Genomic DNA, 27118 nt, shown 5'->3' with positions numbered 1-27118 from the left:
TTCATAATAATTTTAAACTCTTCCTGTTCTTTGGAAAGTTGGGCTGCCATTTCTTCTACCCTTTCCTTTTCTTTCAGTACGTCCTCCAAAAGCCTCTCTATGTCCTCTGCTCTCCTTAACCTTGATTCCAGCTTGTCTCTTTCAGTCTCTATGTTGTTGCATACGCCTAAGCTCCTCTTTTTGTGTCTCCAGATCGACTCTCATTCTACTCAGTTCATTTCTTTCTGATTTCAACATTGCCTGATGCATTTCCATTTTCATTTGCTCTTGTTGCAGTCCAGCAAGTATTTTTTTCAGATTCATCCTTCTCCTTCCTTAATGCCTCCTTTTGGTTCTGTATTTCCTCCACGTCGCTTTTTACAGACTCCTTTCTTTCTGGAAGTGAGTCAGTTAACTCATGTTCCTCCATTTCTTTAGTGTCAACCATCTCTTGTCTCTTTCTTTTTATCTCTGTATTAATGTAGTCCAACTCCTCTTGTCTCTGTTTCATCTCATCTGAGATTGTTTCTGTTTCTCTCTTCTTTTCCTGAAGTTGGATTTCCATGTTTTCTATTGTCTCCTGTTTTCTCTTGGTCTCCATTAGAATTTTTTCCATGTCCATCTTAATTTTATCTTGAGTCATTTCTAACTCAGCTCTTTCATTTTCCATATTCTGTCTATGTATCTCCATCTCTTCATACTGTTTCTCAAGAGCTGCTTTATATTTCTCCAGATTATTCTTCTCTCTGTCAATGTGTTGTCTCATTGTCTCAATCTCTTTCTGATCTCTCTGTAAAACAAGTCTTGTCTTTTCTAGTTCCTTCTTCTCAGTCATCAGCATGCCAGCAAGGCCATCGGTTTCATCTTTACTGAGCATGGCTGGATCTGGTATATATTTATATTCTGTTGTCAGTGCAGTGTCCTCTCGGCTTGAGTCCATTTTGGTTTCTTCACTTCTCATTTTGAGGTCTGTGTCCTCCTGGTCTCTCATTCTCTCTAATTCATCTTCCCTCCCTTTTGTTATCAAAGTTGTATATCCCTTAGGAATGTCTGTTTGTTCCTCAACTACTTGGTCCCGAAGGGCTGAAATGTCACCTACAGGTATATTGTCCAGATCAGATGTTTGTGTAGCAGAACTAACCAAAACAACTTCTAGCCTCTGTGTCGGTTGTTTACTCTTCATCTCATCCAGTGCCTCTCTTTGATGTTCAAATATTTTTTTGTCTCTTTCAAGTTCTTCCCTTTCCCTTTGAATCTCAGACAAGAGTCTGTTGACTTCATCTATTTGTATCTGTTTTTCTTCAAAGGCAGTTTCTTCTGCAGAAGGATGTTCCTTCTCGTCTCTCGTCCTCGTCTGCTCTTTCATGATCTTTATTTCATCAGTCTGTCTCTTGATTTCAGCCTTGGACTGTTCCAGATCTTTCCTCTCATCTTGCACAATTTGCAATTCCAGTTTGATTTGCTCCTCTTGAGCATTCAGTTTGGCTTTTGTTTGCTCCAGTTCCTTCTTTAGAAGGTCTATCATATCTTTGCTCTTTTCAGTTTCTTTTCGTTCCATCAATATCTTGGCCATCATCTGATCAAGATCCTCTCTTTCCATCTTTGCTTTTACTCTTATCTCTTCTTCCATTTGTTGTCTATATTCTTCAAATTCATACCTCATGTTCTCCAGATGTCTCCTCTCCTCATTCACAGCTCTTAAACTTTCCTCCAGTTTTTGCTGCTGTTGATTTGCTGCTGTTGGTTGTAATTTCTTCTGAAGAACATCCAGCTCATTCCACTTCTTCATCACGTCCTCTTTTTCTTTTTCTAATTCATTTCTCTGTCTCAGGATTTCGCCGGCTTTCTGCTCAAGAAGGTTCTTCTCATCATCCATTGCTCTTTTACTGATCTCTTCTTTTTCTTTTTGTTCTGTCATGTGCATCTTCAGATCATCAGCTTGTTTTTGCAAATCTTCTCTTTCCTTTTCAATGTTATTTTTCTCTTTCTTCAGAAGATCTTTCTCTGTCTCAATCTTTTGATTTTGTTGTGATATATCCAACATAATTTTCTCTAATTCACTCCTTCTCCAGTTTGTTTCTTCTAGGACACCTTCATATTCCTTGCTAGCCTGTTTAAGTTTTTCTTCCATTTCTTCCATTTTTTCTTCTTTCTTTCTAGTCTCCTCAAGAACATTCTTCATAGACTCCATCCTTGACTGTTCATATTCATCAATTCTTTGTTGTAACTCTGTCCATTTCAGATTTATTTCTTCTCTTTCTTGTTGTAGAAGGTCTCTGCAGCTATTCAGCTCTTGTTTTTGTTCAATTATGTCTGTGTTAATTTTTTCCAGATCCTCTTTCTGTCTCTTTGTTTCTTCAGTGACACTCTCTATTTCTTCCTTTTCCTTTTGTAGTTGAGCTTCCGTTTCCTTCAGTGTTTCTCTCTCATTCTTTATTTCCTCCTCCACGCATTTGATTTGTTCACTTTCTTTTTGTAGTTCTGTCTTACTTTGAGCTAGAAGATGTTTTTCATCAGTGATCTTTTGTCTTTCAAGGTCGAATTTTTCTTTCTGGAGTTTAATATAATTTCTCTGCTCTTCTACTTCATCCATTAATTTCTGAGCTATTTCTTTGTTCTTTTCAATTTCATCCTTTTCTAGATCAATCTCTTGCATTTTCTGGTCTAGTGCTGATCTTTCTAGTTTGATTGCTTCTCTCATGTTTTCCATTTGCTCTCTTTCTGTCATTATTTCAGACCTCAACTTTTCCAGGTAATTTCTTTCCTGTTCAGTCATCTTTCTGTCATCATCTATTTTCTTCTGCTCTTGATCTATTTCAGCTTTCTCTCTTTCCAGTTCACTCTTTATCTGATCAAGTTCTTCCTTCTCCATTTTTGGTTTTACTCTCATTTCTTCTTCTTTTTCTTTTTCTTCCACAATCTGTTCCTTTTCAGCCTTGGTCTTCAGCTCCAGGATCTTAGCTTTGGTTTCTTCTAGACTTTTTCTTTCTTCTTCCATCTTTTTCTGTTCCTTCATATAATCTTCCTGCTGTTTACTGACTTGAGCATCAAATTCATCAATTCTTTGTTGTAACCCTGTCCATTTCTGATTTATTTCTTCTCTTTCTTGTTCTAGAAGGTCTCTGCAGTTATTCAGCTCTTGTTTTTGTTCAATTATGTCTGTGTTCATTTTTTCCAGATCCTCTTTCTGTCTCTTTGTTTCTTCAGTGACACTCTCAATTTCTTCCTTTTCCTTTTGTAGTTGAGCTTTCATTTCCTTCAGTGTTTCTCTCTCCTTCTTTATGTCCTCCTCCATGCATTTGATTTGTTCACTTTCTTTTTGCAGTTCTGTCTTACTTTGAGCTAGAAGATATTTTTCATCAGTGATCTTTTGTCTTTCAAGGTCGAGTTCTTCATTCTGGAGTTTAATATAATTTCTCTGCTTTTCTACTTCATCCATTAATTTCTGAGCTTTTCTTTGTTCTTTTCAATTTCATCCTTTTCTAGATCAATCTCTTGCATTTTCTGGTCTAGTGCTGATCTTTCTAGCTTGATTGCTTCTCTCATGTTTTCCATTTCCTCTCTTTCTGTCATTATTTCTGATCTTAACTTTTCCAGGTAATTTCTTTCCTGTTCAATCATCTTTCTGTCATCATCCATTTTCTTCTGCTCTTGATCTATTTCAGCTTTCTCTCTTTCCAGTTCACTCTTTATCTGATCAAGTTCTTCCTGCTCCATTTTTGGTTTTACTCTCATTTCTTCTTCTTTCTCCTTTTCCTCCATAATCTGTTTCTTTTCAGCTTTGGTCTTCAGCTCCAAGATTTTAGATTTGGTTTCTTGTAGACTTTTTCTTTCTTCTTCCATCTTTTTCTGTTCCTTTATATTGTCTTCCTTCTGTTTATTGACTTGAGCATCAAATTCATCAATTCTCTGTTGTAACTCTGTCCACTTATGTTTTATTTCTTCTCTTTCTTGTTCTAGAAGGTCTCTGCAGTTCTTCAGCTCTTGTTTTTGTTCATTCATGTCTGTGTTCATTTTTTCCAGATCCTCTTTCTGTCTTTTTGTTTCTTCAGTGACACTCTCAATTTCTTCCTTTTCCTTTTGTAGATGAGCTTCTATTTCTTTCAGTGTTTCTCTCTCCTTCTTTAATTCATCTTCTGTGTGTCTAATATGTTCACTTTTTCTTTGCAGTTCAGCCTTAGTTTGAGCAAGAAAATATTTTTCATCACTAATCCTTTGTCTTTCAAGTTTGGTTTCCTCTTGTTGAAGTTTTAGAAAATTTCCCTGTTCCCTCACCTCATCCATTTGTTTCTGAACTATTTCTTTCATCTTTTCAATTTCATCCTTTTCTAAACCAGTCTCTTGCATTTTCTGGACTTTTTCCACTCTCTCTGATTTGATTTCCTCCTCCAGGTCTTTCTCCATTTGCACTTTTTGTGTCATTTTTTCAAACTTTGTCTTCTCCAAGTCTTTTCTTTCCTGTTCAATCACCTTCCTGTCAGCTTCCATCTCCTGCTGCTTATGATCTAACTCAGTTCTCAACATTTCAAGCAAATGTTTCTCTGTTGTAATAAAGTTTTCACATTCAGTTCTCTGTTTCAGGATTTCTGTCTGAAGCTGTTCCAGTTCATCTTTCTTTTTCAAAATGCTCTCTTTTTCCTTCTCTGTATATTCTCTTTGCCTCAAGATTTCATTGCTGTTTTGTTGTATAGTTTGTTTTTCTGCTTCTATCGCTGCCCATTCTTTCTCCATTTCTTCTCTCTTCCTTCTCAGTTCCTCTCTGATATAGTTAAATTCATCATTCTCACTTTGGAGTTCGGCCTTCATTTTAGCAATTATCTCTTTGTCTGTCTGTATCTCTAATTGAAACTTCTTACTGGTCACATCCATTTTTTCCCTCTCTTCATTCATCCTCTTCTTTTCCAGGTGAAGTTCCTCTTTTAGTGTATTCATGATGTCTTTATTCATAGTGAGGTCTTGTTTCTCTCTTTCTAAATCACTCTGTAATTCCTCAAATTCTTTTCTCTCTTCATTTAGTTTTTCTTTTTCAGCTTGCATTTCTTCATCTTGTGCAGCTATTTTAGCTTTCATGATGTCCATCTCTTCTCTTAGTTTGTTTGTTATGGTCTTGTTAATTTCATTTTCTTGTTTTTCTCTGATTAGTTCACTAGTTTTGGTATTTATTTCCTCTTGCATTTTCTGTCTTTCAGCCTGAAGTTCCTTTTGCTTCCTATGAAGTTCATTTTTCTCGTATATAACCTCTTTCAGATTCTCATCCAGTGTTTGTTGTTGTTGAATTATCTCAGCAGCTCTCATCTCAAGTGTGGCTGTTTCATTCAAAACCTTGTTTCTGATTTCTTGTAGTTGCTCTTTTTCTTCAATAATCTGTACTTGCAGTGTGTTCAGCTCTTGTATTTTTAGGCTTAGGTCTTGATGTTCCTGCTCAGCTTTAGTCTTCAGCTCCAGGATCTTGCCTTTGGTCTCTTCTAGACCTTTTCTTTCTTCTTCCATTTCCTTTTGTTCTGTTAGATATTCTTCGTTCTGTTTTTTGACTTGAGTATCAAATTCATCAATTCTCTTTTGTATCTCTATCTGTTTATGGTTTATTTCTTCTCTCTCTTGCTCTAGAATGTCTCTGCAGTTCTTCAACTCTTGTTTTTGTTCAATTATGTCTGTGTTCATTTTTTCCAGATCCTCTTTCTGTCTCTTTGTTTCTTCAGTGACACTCTCAATTTCTTCCTTTTCCTTTTGTAGATGAGCTTCCATTTCTTTCAGTGTTTCTCTCTCATTCTTTATTTCCTCCTCCACGCATTTGATTTGTTCACTTTCTTTTTGCAGTTCTGTCTTACTTTGAGCTAGAAGATATTTTTCATCAGTGATCTTTTGTCTTTCAAAGTTGAGTTCTTCATTCTGGAGTTTAATATAATTTCTCTGCTCTTCTACTTCATCCATTAATTTCTGAGCTATTTCTTTGTTCTTTTCAATTTCATCCTTTTCTAGATCAATCTCTTGCATTTTCTTGTCTAGTGCTGATCTTTCTAGTTTGATTGCTTCTCTCACGTTTTCCATTTGCTCTCTTTCTGTCATTATTTCAGACCTCAACTTTTCCAGGTAATTTCTTTCCTGTTCAATCATCATTCTGTCATCATCCATTTTCTTCTGCTCTTGATCTATTTCAGCTTTCTCTCTTTCCAGTTCACTCTTTATCTGATCAAGTTCTTCCTTCTCCATCTTTACTTTTGCTCTCATTTCTCCTTCTTTTACTTTTTCTTCCATAATCTGTTCCTTTTCAGCCTTGGTCTTCAGCTCCAGGATCTTAGCTTTGGTTTCTTCTAGACTTTTTCTTTCTTCTTCCATCCTTTTCTGTTCCTTCATATAATCTTCCTGCTGTTTACTGACTTGAGCATCAAATTCAACAATTCTCTGTTGTAACTGTGTCCATTTCTGATTTATTTCTTCTCTTTCTTGTTCTAGAAGGTCTCTGCAGTTATTCAGCTCTTGTTTTTGTTCAATTATGTCTGTGTTCATTTTTTCCAGATCCTCTTTCTTTCTCTTTGTTTCTTCAGTGACACTCTCAATTTCTTCCTTTTCTTTTTGTAGTTGAGCTTCCATTTCCTTTAGTGTTTCTCTCTCCTTCTTTATGTCCTCCTCCATGTATTTGATTTGTTCACTCTCTTTTTGCAGTTCAGTCTTACTTTGACCTACAAGATGTTTTTCATCAGTGATCTTTTGTCTTTCAAGGTCAAGTTCTTCATTCTGGAGTTTAATATAATTTCTCTGCTCTTCTACTTCATCCATTAATTTCTGAGCTATTTCTTTGTTCTTTTCAATTTCATCCTTTTCTAGGTCAATCTCTTGCCTTTTCTGGTCTAGTGCTGATCTTTCTAGTTTGATTGCTTCTCTCATGTCTTCCATTTGTTCTCTTTGTGTCACTATTTCAGACTTCATCTTCTGTAGGCCGTTTCTTTCCTGTTCAATCATCTTCCTGTCATTGTTCATTTCAGTTTTCTCTCGTTCCAGTTCCCTCTTTATCTGATCAAGTTCTTCTCTCTCCATCTTTGTTTTTACTCTCATTTCTTCATCTTTCTCTTTTTCTTTCATAATATGTTCTTGCAGTGTGTTCAGCTCATGTAATTTTAGGCTTATGTCTTGATGTTCCTGCTCAGCTTTAGCTTTCAGTTCCAGGATCTTGACTTCGGTGTGTTCTAGATGTTTTCTTTCTTCTTCCATCTCCTCCTGTTTCATTAAATCTTTTTCCTTCTGTTGTCTTACTTGGGTATCAAATTCATCAATTCTCTGTTGTAACTGTGTCCATTTATTGTTCATTTCATCTTTCTCCAGCTCTAGAAGCTCTCTGTATTTTCTCAGTTCTTGCTTTTGTTCGTTTATGTTTGTGCTCATATTTTCCAGATCTTCTTTTCGCCTATTTGTTTCTTCAGCAACACTCTCAATTTCTTCCTTTTCTTTTTTTAGATGAGCTTCCATTTCTTTCAGTGTTTCTCTCTCATTCTTTATTTCCTCTTCCATGTTTCTGATTCGTTCGTTTTCCCTTTCCAGTTCAGTCTTTATTTGAGCCAGAAAATCTTTTTCATCAGTGATCTTTTGTCTCTCAAGTAGAAGTTGTTCTTCATGGAGTTTAATATCGTTTTTCTGTTCTTCCACCTCAGCCAATAATTTCTGTACAATTTCTCTGCTCTTCTCAGTGTCACATATTTCTTGATCAATCTGTTTTATTTTGCTGTCAAGTTCTGATCTCTCTTCTTCTATTTGCTTACTGTGTAACATTATTTCAGACCGCATCTTCTCCAGGTCATTTCTTTCCTGTTCAATCATCTTTCTGTCATCATCTGTTTTCTTCTGCTCATGGTCTATTTCAGTTTTCTGTCTTTCCAGGTCAGTCTTCAACTGATCAAGTTTCTCCTTCTCCGTATTTGCTTTTACTCTTATCTCTTCTTCCATTTGTTGTCTGTATTCTTCAGATTCATGCCTGATGTTCTCCAGGTCTCTTCTCTCTTCATCAACAGCTCTTATACTCTCCTCCAGTCTTTGCTGCTGTTGATTTATCTCAGTCTTTTCAGTCTGTAACTCATATTTGATTTCTTCCACTTCATCTCTTTGTTTTTGTATGTTCTTCTGAAGAGCATCCAGCTCATTCCACTTCTTCATCATGTCCTCTTTTTCTTTCTCTATTTCTTCTGTCTGTCTCAGAATTTCTCTAGCCTTTTCCTCAAGAAGCTTTTTCTCGTCGTGCATTGATCTTTTAGTGATCTCTTCTTTTTCTTTTTGTTCTGTCATGTGCATCTTCAGGTCATCAGCTTGTCTTTGTAAATCTTCTCTTTCCTTTTCAATGTTATTTCTGTCTTTTTCCAGACTGTCTTTCTCAGTCTTAATCATTTCATTTTTCTCTTCTATATCCTCAATAGTCTTTTCTAGTTCACTCTTTTTTCTCTTGGTTTCTTCCACGGTATTGGCACATTGCTCCATCATTTCTTTAAGGTGGGCCTCCCTTGTCTCCATTTTTTCTTGCTCCCTTTTGATCTCTTCTGAGACGTTTTTCAGATGTTCAGCTTCATTCTGCACCTCAGATTTTGTCTGCTCAACAAGTTTTCTTTCCTCTTGGAGTTTTTCTGCTTCAGTTTGGATTTCTTCTTGTTGTTCCGACAGCTTGGCTTTTGTGATTTCCAGATCTTTCATTAACTTGTTAGCCATGTTCCTGTTTTCATCAATGTCTTGTTTTTCTCTATGTATTTCATCTTTCAGGTGTGCAAGTTCTTTTTCCTGCTCAACAATAGTCCTCATGTCATCTTCCATTTGTTGTCTCTCAGTTTCTAGTTCAATCCTCATCTTATCCATTTCATTTCTTTCTTCAGTTATCTCTCTTACACTTTGATCCAGTCTTTGCTGCTGCTCAATAATATATCTCTCTCTCTGCTCCAGTTCATTCTTCTCAATTATCACTCTTTGTCTCACTGTCTCTATTTCACCATTTGCCCTATTTATATTAGCTTTCACTTTTTCAATTTGTTCTCTCTCAGTAAGAAGCTCTGTTTTCATTGTTTCCAGTTTTTCTCTTTCTTTCTCTAGCTCTTCTAACTGGACTTGAACCTTATCTCTCTGTTGTTTAGTCCAGATCTGCAGATCATCCTTTTCCTGCTTAATTTCTATCCTCTCGTTGTCTATTGCATGCCGTATCTTCTTAAGCAACTCAAAGTCTTTATTATTTTCTTGTTTTTGCAGTTCTACATCAACCTGCATTACTTCAAGGGCATGTTGTCTCTTATTGGTTTCCTCAAGAATATTATCTAAATGTTCCTGTTCAATGTGAAGCTGAGCAGCGATTTCATCTAATTCTGTGTTTCTTCTTTCTACTTCCTTTTCCTTCCTCTGTATGTTCAGCTCTTTTTCCTCAAGAGCATTCTGCTTGTCTTGCATGAGTTGCTTTTGTAGTTCCATTGACTGGATCTGACTTTGTATCTCACCTTGCATTTGTTCAACCTTATCCCTTTCTTTGGTGGTGATGTATTTTGTGTTTTCCATTTCCTCCTTATCATTCTGAAGTTTTTGCTTCTCCTCATTCATTTTTATGATGTTAAGCTCCAAAATCTGTTTCTGCTGTTCAATTTCAAACCTCTGTTTTTTCAGATCTTCTCTCTCTTTCTTGTGTTCCTCACTGGTTTGATCATTCTGTCGCTGCTGGTTGAGTAACTTAACCTGCCATTCGTCAATGTTTGATTTTTTCAAAATAAGTTTCTTCTTCAAAATTTCATTTTCATTTTGCTCGTTCTGTATCTCTACTCTTAAAACTTCTAGTTTGCTTCTTAAAGTCACCAAGTTATTCCTCTCTTCCTCTGTTTCTTGTTTTTCACGAAGAAGTTCTTCCTTCATCTCCTCAAGGGCCAGTCTGTCCTTTTGTGTCTGCTTAATCTGGTCCATCATTTGGTTTTCAAAGTCTTTCTTTTGTTGGTCAATTTCTGTCTTTTCCTTTTCAAGCATCACTTTTGTTCTCTCGAATTCTTGCTTTTGTCTCTCCATCTCCTTCTTCATCACATCAAGGTCCTTCATTTTCATTTCAGTCTCTTCAGACAAACAGTTAATTTCTTCTCTGTCTTTATCTAGTTGGATTTTAATTTCTCTTATCTCAGCCTTTGTCTTTTCAAGATCAAATTTATCATCTTGAAGTTGTTGATTATCCTTTTTGATTTCTACTTTTGTTCTCTCCAGGTCAACCCTCATTTGCAATAATTCTTCCATTTCTTTCTCCACTCTTTGCTTTTCACCTTCAATCTCCAGCCAGCATTTCTCTTGATCCTTTCTTTCCTTCTTGATAACATTTTGGATCTCTTCGGATTCTGTTCTTATCTGTTCTAGTGCACTCTTCTCATCTTGTACGTTCTGTTTTTCATGTCTTAGTTGCTTCTCCAGATCATTTTTCATGTTTTCAAGATCAGCCTTCTCTTGATCCATCAACTTTTTGCTGATTTCAATCTGCTCTTTTTCTTTCTGTACTTCTGCAGTCAGTTCTCTGTATTCATTGTGTTCTCTTGTCATTGTTTCACCCATTTCCATTAATCGCTGTCTCTCCTCTTGAATTTCAGCCTCCTCCTCTTGAATCTCCTTCTTGATTTTGTAGATTTCATCTTGAGTCTGTTTCAGCTGTTGCTGCTCTTCCATGAAAGTTTTCACTTTGTTTTCAAGCACACTTTCCTTTCGTTGCAGTTCTCCTTGAAGTGTATCCAGTTTTTGTTTTTCTGATTGTACATTTTTCTTCTCTTTGTCAATATCATCTCTTTCTTTCAGAACGTCCACCTTCATTTGCTCTAGAGCCTCTTTCTGATTTTTAATGTCTTGTTTCGTCATCTCATCTTGTTCTTTCTGCTGTAAGGTTTTTCTTTCCAGGTTCTCTGTTTCTCCCACTAACGCTTCCCTCTGAAGCTGCAGATGTGTCATTTCCCTTTCGTAAACATCCCTGTCATTTTTCAGTTGCATCTTATCATCTTGAAGTTCTGCACTCATTTTATTGAGATCGTTCTTCTTGGTCTCTATTTCTGTGATTATATTTTCTATATCTTCTCTTTGTGTTTGAAGTTTTAGACTGAGGTCTGTTAATTTGTCTCTCTCATTGTTTGCTTCCTGAATGAGTTTATCAGTGATCTCTGACTTATTCTGAAGCTCAGCTTTCTCTTGTTCAATCACCTGTCTCTCTGTAATGACCATCTGCTTTATTTCTTCCACTTGCATCTTTTCTTTGTATAGTTCATTCTTCATCTCCTGTAGTTTCTCCTCCATTTTTCTGGCTTCATGGAGTTTTTCATTAAGTTTAGCCCTCTCATTTTCTAGTTCATTCCTCATCTTTTCTAGATTTTCCTGTTCCACATCATAGGCCTTCATGGCAGCACTCATGTCATGCCTTTGTCGACTGATTTCAGCTTGTTCATCTTCTAACCGATCCCTCTCCGTGATCAAAGCTTGTTTTGAAGATTCAACATCAACTCTCTGTCTCTGTAGTTCACCTCTAAAGAGCTCCAGCTCTTGCTTCTCTTGCCTTAAAATATCCATTTCTTTTTCTTTATCTTCTCGCTTCCTCAGAATTTCCAAATTGATCTTTTCAAGAATATTTTTCTTTTTCTCTATTTCTTTAACAATCCAACCCTTCTCTTCCAACTCATGTTTCTGCTTCTCCAGTATCTGCTCTCCCCTCTTTATTTCAGAAGTAATGCCTGCCAGTTCAGCCCTTTTCTTTTCATGCAGTGTTTCCATTTTATCCATGGTTTGCCTCAGGTTTTGTATATCTCTTTTGAGCTGTTCCAGATCACTCTTGTTTCTCAAGAGTTCCTCAGTGACCATTTGCAGTTCTTCCTTGTTCTTTCTTGTGTCCTTAAACTCTTCAGTTTTTTCTGTAGTTAATCCTACCTTAACCATCTCTTTTTTGGTCTCCATATCCTCTTTTTCTCTGTTTATCTCATCCTTCAGCTGCTCCAGTTCTTCTCTTTCCTTCTGCAGCATTTCTCTCATGCTTTCTTCCTCCCGTTGCTTCTCTACAAGTTCTGCCCTCATCTTCTCCAATTCATTCTTGTCTCTTCTGGTGGTTTCAATCTCTTCTCTAAGGCTTCCAAGATTTTCCCGTATTTGTCCAATATCCTGAATGAGCCTCTGGATTTCAGACTTGAAGTTTTCCTTTTCATCACTCACCACTTTACTTTCCTTCATCCTGCTCTCCATGTCAACTTTTAGATTTCTCACCATTTCCCTGATTTTCACAACCTCTAAAATCAGTCTTTGGATATCAGCGTTGGTACTTTCTTCATCTTCTAGATTCACAGTTTTCTCCACCAATAGTTCAAAATCCTCTCTTGCACTTTGAACATCATTCCTGAGTATTTCCAGCTCCTGCCTGTCTCTGTTGATCTCCTCTCTGGCCTTTGCTATCTCAGTCTTTATTTTCTCCATCTCATCCCTCTTTCTGGTCACTTGTTTCATCTTCTGGTCCAGATCTTTCTTTTCTAGGACTATCTCAGACCTTAAGACTTCCAGTTCTCCCTTCTCATGCATCATTTTCTGAATCCTTGTTTCTAGGACTTCTCTCTGTCTCTGTATGTCCATGAACTCCTCCTCTCTTGTGTCCTTTTCACGTTTTAATATCTCAGACTTCATGTTTTCTAGCTCGTCCATCTGATGTTTTAAGTCTGCTTTAGTTTTCTCAAGTTCTACCTGCTGTTGATCCAGCTCAGCCTTCAACTCTGTCAGTTTGTCTGTTTGTCTCTTAACTTTATCTGTCTGACTCTCACTCTCTTCTTGCTGGTCATCCATGCTTAATGCTTCCATTTTCTCCATTAATTCCTCTGAATCTCTCCTGGGAAGTTTAACTGTTGCGATTTCTCTGGTTGTTTCTTCTAGAAGGCTTTTGAGAATTTCATATTGTTTCTTCATGTCAACATTTTCTTTCTGCAGCAGTTCATTTTCATCTTGGAGTTTTTGTTTGTCCAATGCCATTTCTTGTTTTTGTCTCTCCAAATCAGCTCTATTTTGCTCAAGATCATTTCGCTCTCTGCTCAGCAAGACTTTGGTACTCTCAATATGTTGCTTCTCTTTTTGTATCTCATTGTTCTGTTGCTCATAGGATTCTTTCATGCTCTGTTTCATGGCTTCAACTTCCAGCCTCATGTTCTCCAGTTCAAATCTTTCTTTTCTAGCAGCCTTGACTTCATCTTTCATTCTTCTAAGATCCTCTCTGACATCCTCTCCTCTCTGCTCAATTTCCTGGATCAGGCTCTGGATGTAAGCACTCATTTCTTGCCTTACCTCTGAATCTGGTTGAACATTAACATCTGTCTGCATTCTTCCTTCCACGTCATGTTGTGTTCTCCAAGCAATTTCCCTAGTCTTTTCAGCTTCTTGAATAAGCCTCTGTATCTTGGTGTTTATTTCTTCTTTTCCTTCCCGATCTCGACTTCTTTCTTCTATATGAGGTTGTAGTTCTTCTTCCGCTTGTTGTTCTTCAGCTTTCAATCGCTCCATCTCATCACGCTTTATACTTAACATGACCCTCTCCATTTCAAGTTTCTCATTTGCACTTTCAATATCAGCTCTCATTTTCTCCAGCTCATCTCTCGTTCTTGCTGCCTGTCTCATCTTGTAATCAAGATCTTTCCTCTTGCCATCAGTTTCATCCTGAAGAAGCTTCAGTTCTTTCATCTCAAGTTTAGTTTTTTGCATCTTGTCCTCTAATTCCTCTTTCTGTTTGAGTATTTCAGCTCTCATAACCATGAGTTCCTCTACTTCTGACTGTCTTTTAGTCTCAAACTCTTCTTTCTGGATTAGAATATTTGATTTGATCTCTTCATAATTCTCCATTTCTTTTTTAGCCTCTCTCAGCATTTCATCATTTGCTTCTCTTTCTTTTGCTAACTCAGCTTTTATTCGCTCTAGTTGAGCTCTTTCATCTTGAATATCCTGTTTTTGAACTTTTATTTCCTCTAATTCGTTATGCAGATTTGATTTATTTTGTTCAATGTCATTTATGTCTTGTTTCAGTTGCGTTCTGTTTTTCTCAATCAATTCCTTTTCATCCAAAAGCTCTTTCCTTAGCTGTTCCACATTCTGAATGTCCTTCTTTAGTGTCTCCATCAGCTGACGCTGCTCTAACAGTTCACCTCTTTCTCTCTCCAGGTCATGTTTTTGCTTTAAGATCTCTACACTCATCTGATCAAGAGTATCTCTCTCTTTCTGCAGGTCTGCACGTGTGATGTCACTCTCCTCGGATTGTCTTTTGAAGTGTTCCTTGGTTTTTTCCAGATCCATCTCCTCCTTTGTAACAATCGCTTTATGTACAGCAATGGCTTGTTTCTGTCTTTCTATCTCAGCTTGTATTTCATCCAGGGTGTCATTTTTAATTTTGATCTCCTTAGCAAATTGTTGCCTCTCTTTTTCTAACTCTTCTGCAGCTCTCTGCCTTTCTTTCTGAACTTCTAGCTTTGACTTTTCAATATCTTCTCTCTTCTTTTCGAGTTTATCTTGCTCATTTTTAAAAGCTTGTTTCTCAGTTTGGAGGTTTTCCAAGCCTCTAGTCAATTCAGCTCTCATTTGTTCCAGATTTTCCATATCAGCTTTTTCTTTCATTATGTTGTTTTTCATGTCATCCAATTCTTTTTCTTTATTTTGAAGTTCTTCTCTCATTTGTTCTAGTTCATTCTCTTTGCGTTGTATTTTTTCCTTCTCATCTTCAATTTGAGCTATTTGTGCCAAGTTATTTGTACTCATTTGTTTCAGAATGTCTTTCTCTCTCTGTAAGTCAGTTCTTTGTCTATCTAGTTCTTTCGTGGCTTGGTTTATCTCTGCCTTGGCTTTCTCCAGCTCAGATCTTTCTTCTTGAAGCAAGTCTTTGGCAGACTGAATTTCCTTTCTTTGCTTCTCTTTCTGATCCATGAGCTCTTCTGCCTGTTTGTCCGCTGGAATACCACTGATGTCTAATTGCTTTTTAAATTTGGCTCCCATCTCTTCTGCCACCTGTCTTTCATTCTTTGTCTTCTCAGATAGTTTCTCCAAGTCTTCAGCTTGTTGTTGAAGGTCAGTTTTCATCCTCTCTAGTTCCTCCTTTTTATTTTCAATGGTTTCTTTTTCATCTTTTAGATTCTTCAATTCCTTCTCGATATCCATTTTCTGACTCTCCATATGATCCAAATTTTTGGTCAACAGTTCTCTGTCTTTTTCAACCCTATCCTTTTCCTCAAGTAATTTTAGCCTCAGTTGTTCACAGGTCTCCTTTTCTTCCTCTAGACTGACCATGCCTCTCTCTATATTTCTCTTCTGTGCCATCATTTCGACTCTTTCTCTTTCTACGTTGGTCATTTCTGTCTTTGTGAATTCCATTAGATCATCAACCTCTCGCTGTAATTGATCAATGTCAGTTTGTCTCTGGTCCAGTTGACGCATTTCTATTATGATTGTGTTTTTCAGTTCATCCATTTCTTCTTGTTGTTGTAAAATGTCTTCCTGCAGCTTTGCAAGTTCACTTTCTCTGCAAGAAAGACTTTCATTCTCTTTTTTAATAGTCTCTACTTGTCTTGAGATGTTCACCCTCATTTCCTCAAGAGTGTCTCTCTCTCTCCGCATTTCTTCTATTGTCATCTCATTCTTTTCCTGCTGTTCTGTAAGAAGTTTGTTGGCTTCAGCGATTTCTGTTTTGATTTTCTCTAAATCAGTCTTCTCCATTTCAAACGCAGTTGCTTGCTTTTGCTGATTAAACTTCTGAATATTAATCTCCTCATTAAGACGTTCAAGACTTCTTCTCTCTTCCTGAAGTTGAGCTGCCATTTCTTCTAGCTTCTGTCCTTCGTTCTGCGTGTCCTCCTTTTTCTTTTTAATTTGATCTGCTTCTCTTTGCAGTTCAGCTCTCATCTTTTCCAGCTTGTCCTTTTCATCTTCAATAAACTTCTTATCTAACATTATCTCCTGTTTATTAGGTAATTTATCCTCAACTTCAGGTAAGTATGACTTTTGGCTCTCAACATCTGTTTTTAATGCATCTTTTAAATCCATTTTCAGCATCTGCTCTGTCAAGACACTTTGTCTGTCTGGATCTGACATTTCTTTGTCTGTTAAAGACTTGACTACATCTACGTCACTCTGTTGAAGAACCATTTCGGCCGCTGACTTCTCAAGCAGACTCTCTTCTGTTATGCCAAACCTCAGGTGATCAATATCTTCTTGTTGTCTTTTGATGTCTGCCTGCATTTTTTCAAGTTCTTCTTTTCTTATTCTTAACTTTTCCTTTTCACCTTCAAGAGCCAATTTTTCTCTTGTTATTTTCTTACTCATCTGTTCAAGCATGTTTCTCTCTTGTTGTATCTCTTGTTTTTGGTCAGAAATCTGTTTTTTAAGCTCTTCCTTGCTTTGAGACATCTCAGCTTTGGTTTTCTCTAGGTCAGACCATTCCCTTCTTATCAATTCTTTGTCTTTCTCAATTGCTTCTTGTTCCCTTTGTGTTTCAGTGTAGGTTTCATCCAGAATATCTCTCTTCTTTTTAATGTTTTCAGTGAGATTGTTGATTTCTTCTCTGTCTTTCTGGAGCTGAGCTTTCACTTCATCCAGACTTTGTCTTTCATGTTGTGTTTCTAGTTTGATCTTTTCAATCTCTTGTCTTTCTCTCTGCAGGTCAGTTTTGATCTGTTTTATCACTCCCTTCTCATTCTCCAAAGCTTCTCTCTCAAGTTTCAGGCTCTCTGAATCCCTGTCTACATTAACTATTTTTTGTTGCAGCTTTTCCATGTCCCTCTCGAACAGTTGTCTGTCATTTTCCAGTATTTCCTTTTCAGTCAATACCTTCTTCATCTGAAGCTCAACATCTTTAGACTTCTTTTTCAGCTCAGTCATCATGTCCTGCTTTTCCATAGTCATTGCAGCTCTTTCCTTATTAATTTCTCTTTGTAGATCTGCCATTGAAGACTCATTTGCAGCTTTCATTTCATCCAGAATATCACGTTTTCTCTTTGTATCTTTAGCAAGATTAACAATATCTTCTCTCTCTTTCTGAAGTTCTTCAGTCATCTTTTCCAAACTCTGTCTCTCATTTTGTGTTTCTTCTTTTAGCTTTCTCATATCATCAGCTTCTTTTTGCAGCTCAATCTTCATCTGTTCTAACTTGTTCTTCTCGTCTTCAAACTCTTGTTTCTGAAGTGTCATCGCCTTTAGGTCTTCATCCTGATCTTTTTTGCTTTGGTCTACATCATCTCTTTCTTTCTTCAGTTGCTGTTTCTGTTCTTCCATCTCTTGTTTATCTTTATCTAGTTGTCTTCTCTCATTCCTCATTTTTTCCATAATGTCATTGACTTCTGTCTGTTGTTTGTCTAGCTCAGATTGTCTCAGATCAAGCTGACTTCTCTCTTTTATTATAATGTTTCTGTCATTGTCAGTTTCTCTTTGTAGATTCTGAATTTCAGTTTGCAGTTGCTCAAGTTTATGTTGTTTTTGTCTCAGTTGTTCCTCTTGATTTTTAATATCATGTATTTGTCTTGTGATGGTTTCATTCATCTCCTCTAGGTTGACTCTCTCTTTCTGTATCTCTGCCTGTATGATTACTTGCTTTTCTCTTTCTTTTACAAGATCTTCCTCGGCTTTAGCAAGTTTACTTTTGATTTTCTCCAGATTGTGTTTTTCTTTCTCAAGCATGTCTCTATCAGATTGAATGGCTTTAGTTTTAATTTCAATTTCTGTGTTCATGTCATCCAAGACCATGCCTTTTCTTTTTGTCTCCTCAATAAAATCATTGATTTCTTCTCTCTCTTTCTGGATTTGGGCTGTCATTTCATCCAGCTTTTGTCTTTCATGTTGTGTTTCTAGTTTGATCTTCTCAATCTCTTGTGTTTCTCCTTGCAGGTCAGTTTTGATCTGTTTTATCACTTCTTTCTGATTCTCCAAAGCTTCTCTCTCAAGTTTTAGACTCTCTGAATCTCTGTCTACATTAAATAGCTTTTGTTGCAGATTTTCCATGTCTCTCTGCAGCTGTTGTCTGTCATTTTCCAGTATTTCCTTTTCAGTCAATACCTCCTTCATCTGAAGCTCAACATCTTCAGACTTCTTTTTCAGCTCAGTCATCATGTCCTGTTTTTCCATGATCATTGCTGCTCTTTCATGCTCAGTGTTGCTCTTTACCTTTTCCACTTTAGTTTGTTGTTCATGAATCTCTGCTTGTAGTTGCTGTAGTTCATCTATTCTGAGTCTTATTTTCTCTTTCTCATTTTCAATATCATCAGTTTGTTTGGAGATGTTCACTCTCATTTGCTCAAGATTGCTTTTCTCTCTTTGTAGATCTGCCATTGAAGACTCATTTGCAGCTTTCATTTCATTCAGCATCTCTTGTTTTCTCTTTGTATCTTCAGCAAGATGAACAATATCTTCTCTCTCTTTCTGAAGTTCTTCAGTCATATTTTCCAAACTCTTTTTCTCATTTTGTGTTTCTTCTTTTAGCTTTCTCATATCATCAACTTCTTTTTGCAGCTCAATCTTCATCTGTTCTAACTTGTTCTTCTCGTCTTCAAACTCTTGTTTCTGAAGTGTCATCACCTTTAGGTCTTCATCCAGATCTTTTCTGCTTTGACCTACATCATCTCTTTCTTTCCTCAGTTGCTGTTTTTGTTCTTCTATCTCTTGTTTATCTTTATCTAGTTGTCTTCTCTCATTCCTCATTTTTTCCATAATGTCATCCACTTCTGTCTGTTGTTTGTCTAGCTCAGATTGTCTCAGATCAAGCTGGCTTCTCTGTTTTATTATAATGTTTCTGTCATTGTCTGTTTCTCTTTGCAGATTCTGAATTTCAGTTTGCAGTTGCTCAAGCTCATGCTGTTTTTGTCTCATTTGTTCCTCTTGATTTTTAATATCATGTATTTGTCTTGTGATGGTCTCATTCATCTCCTTTAGGGTGTCTCTCTCTTTCTGTGTCTCTGCCAGTATGATTTCTTTCTTTTCAGTTTGCTCAGCAAATTGCTTTTCAAGATCTTCTTTGATTTGAGCAAGTTCATGCTTAGTTTTCTCCAGTTCATGTATTTCTTTCTCAAGCATGTCTGTATCAGATTGAATGGCTTTAGTTTTATTTTCAATTTCTGTGTTCATTTCATCCAAGACCATGCCTTTTCTTTTTGTCTCCTCAGTAAGAGCAATGATTTCTTCTCTCTCTTTCTGGAGTTGAGCTGTCATTTCATCCAGCCTTTGTCTTTCATGTTGTGTTTCTAGTTTGAACTTCTCAGTCTCTTGTCTTTCTCTTTGCAGGTCAGTTTTGATCTGTTTTATCACTTCTTTCTGATTCTCCAAAGCTTCTCTCTCAAGTTTTAGACGCTCTGAATCTCTGTCTACATTAAATAGGTTTTGTTGCAGTTTTTCCATGTCTGTCTCCATCTGTTTTCTGTCATTTTCCAGCATTTCCTTTTCAGTCAATACCTTCTTCATCTGAAACTCAACATCTTCAGACTTCTTTTTCAGCTCAGTCATCATGTCCTGTTTTTCCATGATCATTGCTGCTCTTTCTTTATTAATTTCACTTTGTTGTTTATGAATCTCTGCTTGTAGTTGCTGTAGTTCATCTCCTCTGAGTCTTATTTTTTCTCTCTCATTTTTTCATCTTTCTCATTTTCAAGATTATTTTTCTCTCTTTGTAGATCTGCCATTGAAGACTCATTTGCAGCTTTCATTTCATCCAGAGCCTCATGTTTTCTCTTTGTATCTTCAGCAAGATGAACAATATCTTCTCTCTCTTTCTGAAGTTCTTCAGTCATCTTTTCCAAACTCTGTTTCTCATTTTGTGTTTCTTCTTTTATCTTTCTCATATCATCAGCTTCTCTTTGCAGCTCAATCTTCATCTGTTCTAACTTGCTCTTCTCATTTTCAAACTCTTGTTTCTGAAGTGTCATCACCTTTAGGTCTTTATCCAGATCTTTTTTGCGTTGGTCTACATCATCTCTTTCTTTCTGCAGTTGCTGTTTTTGTTCTTCCATCTCTTGTTTATCTTTATCTAGTTGTCTTCTCTCATTCATCATTTTTTCCATAATGTCATTGACTTCTGTCTGTTGTTTGTCTAGCTCAGATTGTCTCAGATCAAGCTGGCTTCTCTCCTTTATCATAATGTTTCTGTCATTGTCAGTTTCTCTTTGCAGATTCTGAATTTCACTCTGCAGTTGCTCAAGTTCCTGCTTCTGATTTTGAATTTCAGTGTGCAGTTGTTGGAGGTCATGCTGTTTTTGTCTCATTTGTTCCTCTTGATTTTTAATATCATGTATTTGTCTTGTGATGGTTTCATTCATCTTCTCTAGGTTGTTTCTCTCTTTCTGTATCTCTGCCTGTATGATTCCATGATTTTCTCTTTCTTTTTCAAGATCTTCCTTGGCTTTAGCAAGTTCACTTTTGATTTTCTCCAGATCATGTTTTTCTTTCTGAAGCATGTCTCTTTCAGATTGAATGGCTTTAGTTTTCACTTCAATTTCTGTGTTCATTTCATCCAAGACCATGTCTTTTATTTTTGTCTCCTCAATAAGATCATTGATTTCTTCTCTCTCTTTCTGGAGTTGAGCTGTCATTTCATCCAGCCTTTGTCTTTCATGTTGTGTTTCTAGTTTGATCTTCTCAATCTCTTGTCTTTCTCTTTGCAGGTCAGTTTTGATCTGTTTTATCACTTCCTTCTCATTCTCCAAAGCTTCTCTCTCAAGTTTCAGACTCTCTGAATCTCTGTCTACATTAACTAGTTTTTGTTGCAGATTTTCCATGTCTCTCTCCAGCTGTTTTCTGTCATTTTCCTGTATTTCCTTTTTGGTCAATATCTCCTTCATCTGAAGCTCAACATCTTCAGACTTCTTTTTCAGCTCAGTCATCATGTTCTGTTTTTCCATGATCATTGCAGCACTTTCCTTATTAATTTCACTTTGTTGTTTATGAATCTCTGCTTGTAGTTGCTGTAGTTCATTTTCTCTGTGTCTCATTTTCTTTTTCTCATATTCAATATCATCAGTTTGTTTGGAGATGTTCACTCTCAGTTGCTCAAGATTGTTTTTCTCTCTTTGTAGATCTGCCATTGAAGACTCATTTGCAGCTTTCATTTCATTCAGCATCTCTTGTTTTCTCTTCGTATCTTCAGCAAGATGAACAATATCTTTTCTCTCTTTCTGAAGTTCTTCAGTCATCTTTTCCAAACTCTGTCTCTCATTTTGTGTTTCTTCTTTTAGTTTCTTCATATCATCAGCTTGTCTTTGTAGCTCAGTCTTCATCTGTTCTAACTTGCTCTTCTCGTCTTCAAACTCTTGTTTCTGAAGTTTCATCACCTTTAAGTCTTCAATCAGATCATTTCTGCTTTGGTCTACATCATCTCTTTCTTTCTTCAGTTGCTGTTTCTGTTTTTCCATCTCTTTTTTATCTTCATCTAGTTGTCTTCTCTCATTCCTCATTTTGTCCACTTCTGTCTGTTGTTTGTCTAACTCAGATTGTCTCAGATCAAGCTGACTTCTCTCTTTTATTGTAATGTTTCTGTCATTGTCAATTTCTCTTTGCAGATTCTGAATTTCAGTTTGCAATTGCTCAAGCTGAAGCTGTTTTTTTCTCAGTTGTTCCTCTTGATTTTTAATATCATGTATTTGTCTTATGATGGTCTCATTCATCTCCTCTAGGTTGTTTCTTTCTTTCTGTGTCTCTGCCTGTATGATTCTTTGCTTTTCTCTTTCTTTTTCAAGATTTTCCTTAGCTTTAGCAAGTTCACTTTTGATTTTCTCCAGATCATGTTTTTCCTTATCAAGCATGTCTTTATCAGATTGAGTCGCTTTAGTTTTAACTTCAATTTCTCTGTTCATTTCATCCAAGACCATGCCTTTTCTTTTTGTCTCCTCAATGAGATTGTTGATATCTTCTCTCTCTTTCTGGAGTTGAGCTGCCATTTCATCCAGCCTTTGTCTTTCATGTTGCATCTCTAGTTTGATCTTCTCATTTTCTTGTGCTTCTCTTTGCAGGTCAGCTTTCATATGTTTCATCATTTCCTTCTCATTCTTAAAAGCCTCTCTTTCATGTTTCAGACTCTCTGAATCTCTGTGTACATTCATTAATTTTTGTTGCATATCTGTCACCTGGCTGATCATTGCAGCTCTTTCACTTTCAATGTTGTTCTTTTCCTCATTAATTTCACTCTGTTGTTTATGAATCTCTGCTTGTAGTTTCTCTAGTTTATCTTCTCTAAGTCTCAATTTCTCTTTCTCGTTTTCAAAATCATCAGTTTGTTTGGAGATGTTCACTCTCATTTGCTCAAGAATGCTTTTCTCTCTTTGTAGATCTGCCATTGAAGACTCATTTGCAGCTTTCATTTCATCCAGAATTGCATGTTTTCTCTTTGTATCTTCAGCAAGACGAACAATATCTTCTTTCTCTTTCTGAAGTTCTTCAGTCATCTTTTCCAAACTCTGTCTCTCATTTTGTACTTCTTCTTTTAACTTTCTCATATCTTCAGTTTGTCTTTGCAGCTCAGTCTTCTTCAGTTCTACATCATCCTTCTCACTTTGAATACCTGTTTTATGATATTCAAGCTCCTTAACCTCTCTCTCTAGGGCTGCTCTTTTTTCTTCTATATCAGCCATGTGTGTTTTCAACATTTGAGTTCTTTCCTCAATTAATTCTTTTTCATTGTTCAGTTCTTCCCTAAAGAGCTCCAGCTCAGTCTCTATTTGGTGTTTCTGTGCTATCATTTCAGATTTCTTTTTCTCAAGATAAGCCTTTTCTCCTGTTGTAAATTCCAGGATTTCATTTACTTTTCTTTGTTTTTGATCTATTTCAATTTTCTTCTCTTCAAATCTTTCTTTTTCCATTGTGAGAGCTTTTCGTGTGGCTTCCATTTCATCTAACTGTGTATTAATCAGAGTTTGGAGTTGTTCAAGTTCAGTCTCTCTCAGTCTCATTTGTTCTCTCTCATTTGCAATGTTATCCTGTTGCTCTGAAATACTGTCTCTCAGTAGAAGAAGCATGTCTTTTTCTTTCTGTATTTCTGCTAGTGCGATCTTGTTCTTTTCTCTTTCTTCAACAAGCTGGTTTTCAAGATCCTCCTTCGCTCTTGCTATATCCGTCATAGTTTTCTTCAGCTCAAGTTGAGCCCTTTCCTGCATCTGTTTATTAGACTCATTTGCTTTCCTTTGCAATTCAATTTCCTGATGTATGTTTTCTAATTCCACTTTTTTCTTGCCAATTTCATCTGCAAGATTCTCAACATTGTCTCTATCTTTCTTAAGCTGGGTTGTTGCTTCCATAAGCTTCTGTCGGTCATTTTGTGTGTCTAGTTTTATCTTCTCAACATATTCAGCTTCTTTTTTTAACTCAGCTTTTATCTGCTCAATCTTGTCTTTCTCATCCTCAATCATTTGTTTCTGAAGCTTAATATTCTCCAACTCTTTCACTACATCAAGCTTTGTTTGTTCCAAATTATCCATATCTGTTTTTATGCTTTTCCTTTCCTTTAACTTTTCACTCTCCATTTTAAGTTCTTGTCTCAAATTTACCTCCATATGTTGTTTTTGATTCATTATTTCTGCTCTTTCCCTCTCAATATCATCCCTCTCCTTTCTTATTTGTTCTTTGGTTTCATCTGTCTCTTTTTTTTGTTGATCTATTTGAGCTTTTAAGTCGTTCAGCCCACTCTGCTCAATTGAAATTATTACCTTCTGCTCGTCTATCTCTGTTTGCTGTTTCTGGATTTCCATTTTTAGACTTTGCAGCTCTGCATGTTTGTAACTTGTTTGTTCAATGTCTTTTTCTAGATCATCTCTCTGTCTTGATATGTTCATTCTTAACTGCTCAAGAATGTGTTTCTCTTTCTGTATCTCAGCCAGTATTACCTCATTTTGTCTTTTATGTGATTCAAATTGGTTCTTAAGATCTTCTTTGGCTCTGGCTATCTCTGTCTTAGTTTTCTCTAGGTCAGACTTTTCCATTTCAAGAGTGTCTCTATCAGATTCAGTTGTTTGTTTTTGTTTTTGTTTTCTTAGATCTGCTTCCTCTGATCTTACGCTGGCAAATGAAGTCTCTATATCTTCCTTTTCTTTTTGATGTTTGATCGCCATTTCCTCAGCCTTCTGTCTGTCCTTTTCTATATCTTGCCTTAGTTTAGCAATATTTTCCTTTTCTTGTTGGAGCTCAGTTTTGATCTTATAAAGTCCATCCCTTTCTTTGCCAATCAATTGTTTCTGATAGTTTAAGGTCTCAAACTCCTCAGCTAAGATGGTTCTATTTTCGTTTATATCCTCTAGATCTCTGTTTAGTATTTTTCTACTGTTTTCAATAGATTCTTTTTCTCTGAGAACTTCTTGTTTCATCAGCTCCACTGTTTCACTTTCCCTCTTCAGGTCTAGTTGCATGTCATTCACTCTTTGTCTCTCATCCATTACGACAATCCTCTCTTTCTCGAGTCTGTTCATCACATTCTCTAATTCTCTCTTTTGCTTTTCTATTTCAGCCTGTCTTTCATTAAGCTGATTCTTCTCTTTCATGATAATATCCTGAATCTCTTCTATTTCTTTTTGTTGTGCATAAAGTTGTGATGTACGTATATTCAGTTCACTTTCTTGGTGTCTCAAACTGTCCTTCGCTATTTTAATATCATGTTCCATTTGCTCAAGGGAATTTTTCTGCTTCTCCATCTCTGACTGATTAATATCATTCATTTTTCTCTTTTCAGCAAGATCTTCTTTTGCTCTAGCTATCTCAGTTTTGCTTTTCTCCACTTCAGACTTCTGTTTTTTTAGTATATCTTTTTCAGTCTCAATAGCTTGCTTTTGTTTTTCTAGCTCAAGGCGCATCCTCTCCAGAGCTTCTTTTCTTTCATCTCCCTCATGTTGAATTTGAACTGCCATGTCTTTTATACTCTGCTTTTCAGCTACCACCTCTTTCTTTATTCTCTCAATATTGTCAGCCTCTTTCTGAAGCGCAGCTCTCACCTGCTGCATCTCTTTCTCAAAAGATTGCCTCTGAAACTGCAAGTTTTCAAATTTTTTGTGCAGTTTGGCTTTATTTTTCTCTATGTCTTCCTTATCCATTTCCAGAGATTTCATTCGGCTTTCAAATACTTCCTTTTGTTCAGCTAAATTTTTCTTTTGGAGCTCCACATTTTCATGTTCCACCCTTAATTCTTCTCTCAAATTCTCCATTTCCTGTCTCTCTGTCAATTCTCTATCTCTCGCAGTCTTAACATATTCTATTTTTTCATGTGCAACTGTCCTTTGTTGAGCTTGGTCAGCTTGCATCTGCTCCATTCTTAAACTGCTCTTCAACTCATCTATTTGTTTTTGTTTGTTTTCAGTCTCTGCTTCTTTTTGTTTTAGTTCATTTTCTCTCAGTCTTAAATTTTCTTTATCATTTTCAACAACGAGCCTTTGATTTGAGATGGTTTCACTCAGCTGCTCAAGATTGTGTCTTTCTTTCTGTATCTCTGCCAGTATAATAAAGTTCTGTTCTTTTTGCTGAGCAAAATCATCTTTGAGATCTCTGAGCTTAGACTTTTCCTGTTCTAGCACATCTCTCTCAGACTCAACATACCGCTTTTCTTTTTCAACTTCCATGCGCATCTCATCTAGAGCTTTTGACCTCTTTTCAGTCTCTTCAACTAGACTATCAGTGTTTTGTCTTTCTTTTCGAATTCTGGCTTCCATATCTTTTATGTGTTGTATGTCATTTTGAACAGCTTGCCTTAAATTTTCAATGACACCAGCTTCTCTTCTCAGATCAGCCTTCATGGCTTTTAATATCTCAAATGCTGATTCCTGCTTTTCTGTATCAGCTTGCATTTTGTCCAGGTCCTCTCTTTGTCTTTTTGTCTCCTCTGCAAGAGTCACAATGGCATCTCTCTCTTTCTGAAGTTGTACAGCAGTGTTTTTAAGTTTCTCTCTTTCAGCTAGTGTCTCTTGTCTTAGCTTCTCAGTATGTTCAGCTACTCTTTGCAGCACAGATTCAGTGTGTTCCAACTTGTCTTTTTCTTCTTCAAAACTTTGTCTTTGCAATTTTATCTCCTCTGCCTGTCTCTCCAAATTGATTTTCTTTTGCTCCAGATCTTCTATATCTCTCATTAAAGTTATTCTGCAGTCCTCAATAAGTCGCTTCTCATTTAGTACCTCTTTTTTCACAAGCTCTACATTTTCAAGTTCTCTGTTTAAGGCATCTGTCATGTTTCTCTCCATCTGCTGCTTCTGTTCCATTATAGCCGCCCTCTCTCTGTCAAGATTGTCTTTTTCATTTTGTGTGAACTGCCTGATGTCATCCACCTGTTTTAGCTTTTCGGCTATTTCATCTTGGCTCTTCTGTAATTCACTTTTTTGAATGAAAACTATATTCTGAATATCCTGCATCTCTTGATGTTGTCTGTTAAGATCAGCCTGCATTTGCTGCAGTTCATTTTCTCTTTTCTTTATTTCCTTCTTATCATTCTCAAAATCATCTTTTTGTTGTAAAATAAGTTCATTTTCTCTCACCATCTCTGCTTGTATTTGTTGCATATTGCGCACTTTCTTTTCTAGTTCCTCCCTCTCTTGTTTCAGCTGCTCTGCCCATTTCTCCATATTCTGTCTTTCTTCCTGCACATCCTGTTTTAACCTCTCAATATCACTAGACTCTTTTTGCAGCACATATTTCATGTCCTCTAATGTTCTCTTTTCATCCTCTATCCTTTTTCGCTGAGCTTCTATGTCTTCTAGTTCTCTAGCAAATTTGTCTTTTAGGTCAGCCTCCATGGTTTGCTTTTGTTTTTCTATATCCTTTCTGAATTGATTTAGGACATCTCTCACTTTTTCTAATTCTGTTCTTACCATGTCTTCTTTTTCTCTGCTTTCTTCAATCTCAGCCTGCAGGTTATCCCATCCTTTCTGTATTTCTAGCTTTGTCTGTTCCATCTTATTTTCAGTTCGTTCGAGCTCCTGTTTTCGCAGCTCTAATTGGTACTCCATGTCTGCTGCGTTTTTTGTTGAAGTTTGCAGTGTGGCTTCTTTGAGCGACAGTTTATCCTTGCTCAGTTTTATTTCTGCCAGTTGTCTCTCAATTCTAGTTTTTTGTGCAAGTAAGTCTTCCTTCAAATATTCCAGAGCTTGTCGCTCTTTATCCAGCTCCTCCATAGTCAAGATCATCTGATATTTTCCTACATAATCCATCACATCGGTTTGGACTTGTA

At 36.5% G+C, this 27118-nt stretch overlaps 1 protein-coding gene across 2 annotated transcripts; it reads right to left on the bottom strand.

Annotated features, from left to right (window-relative positions):
- Nucleotides 1-47: 47 nt before the first annotated feature.
- si:ch211-250g4.3 (A-kinase anchor protein 9) lies at nucleotides 48-27098 on the bottom strand. 2 transcript variants are annotated; one of them, XM_051136707.1, is made up of 3 exons: nucleotides 19649-27098; nucleotides 3943-18233; nucleotides 48-3097 (listed from the first exon to the last, which is right to left on the bottom strand). In XM_051136707.1, the coding sequence occupies exons 1-3, from the start codon at nucleotides 27096-27098 to the stop codon at nucleotides 215-217; spliced, it is 24624 nt and encodes an 8207-aa protein (XP_050992664.1). In that variant the 3' UTR covers nucleotides 48-214. The 2 variants fall into 2 exon arrangements, with proteins under 2 accessions (XP_050992664.1, XP_050992665.1); XM_051136708.1 differs by lacking the exon at nucleotides 48-3097 and adding an exon at nucleotides 3357-3729 and having other exon boundaries at nucleotides 6223-18233.
- Between the last annotated feature and the right edge of the window lie 20 nt (nucleotides 27099-27118).

This window comes from Labeo rohita, chromosome 19, assembly GCF_022985175.1.
Source record: "Labeo rohita strain BAU-BD-2019 chromosome 19, IGBB_LRoh.1.0, whole genome shotgun sequence".
In the NCBI taxonomy this organism is placed as follows: Eukaryota; Metazoa; Chordata; class Actinopteri; order Cypriniformes; family Cyprinidae; genus Labeo; species Labeo rohita.
The sequence above is the reverse complement of the archived record's forward strand: the minus strand, read 5'-3'. Positions and strand labels throughout refer to the sequence as shown.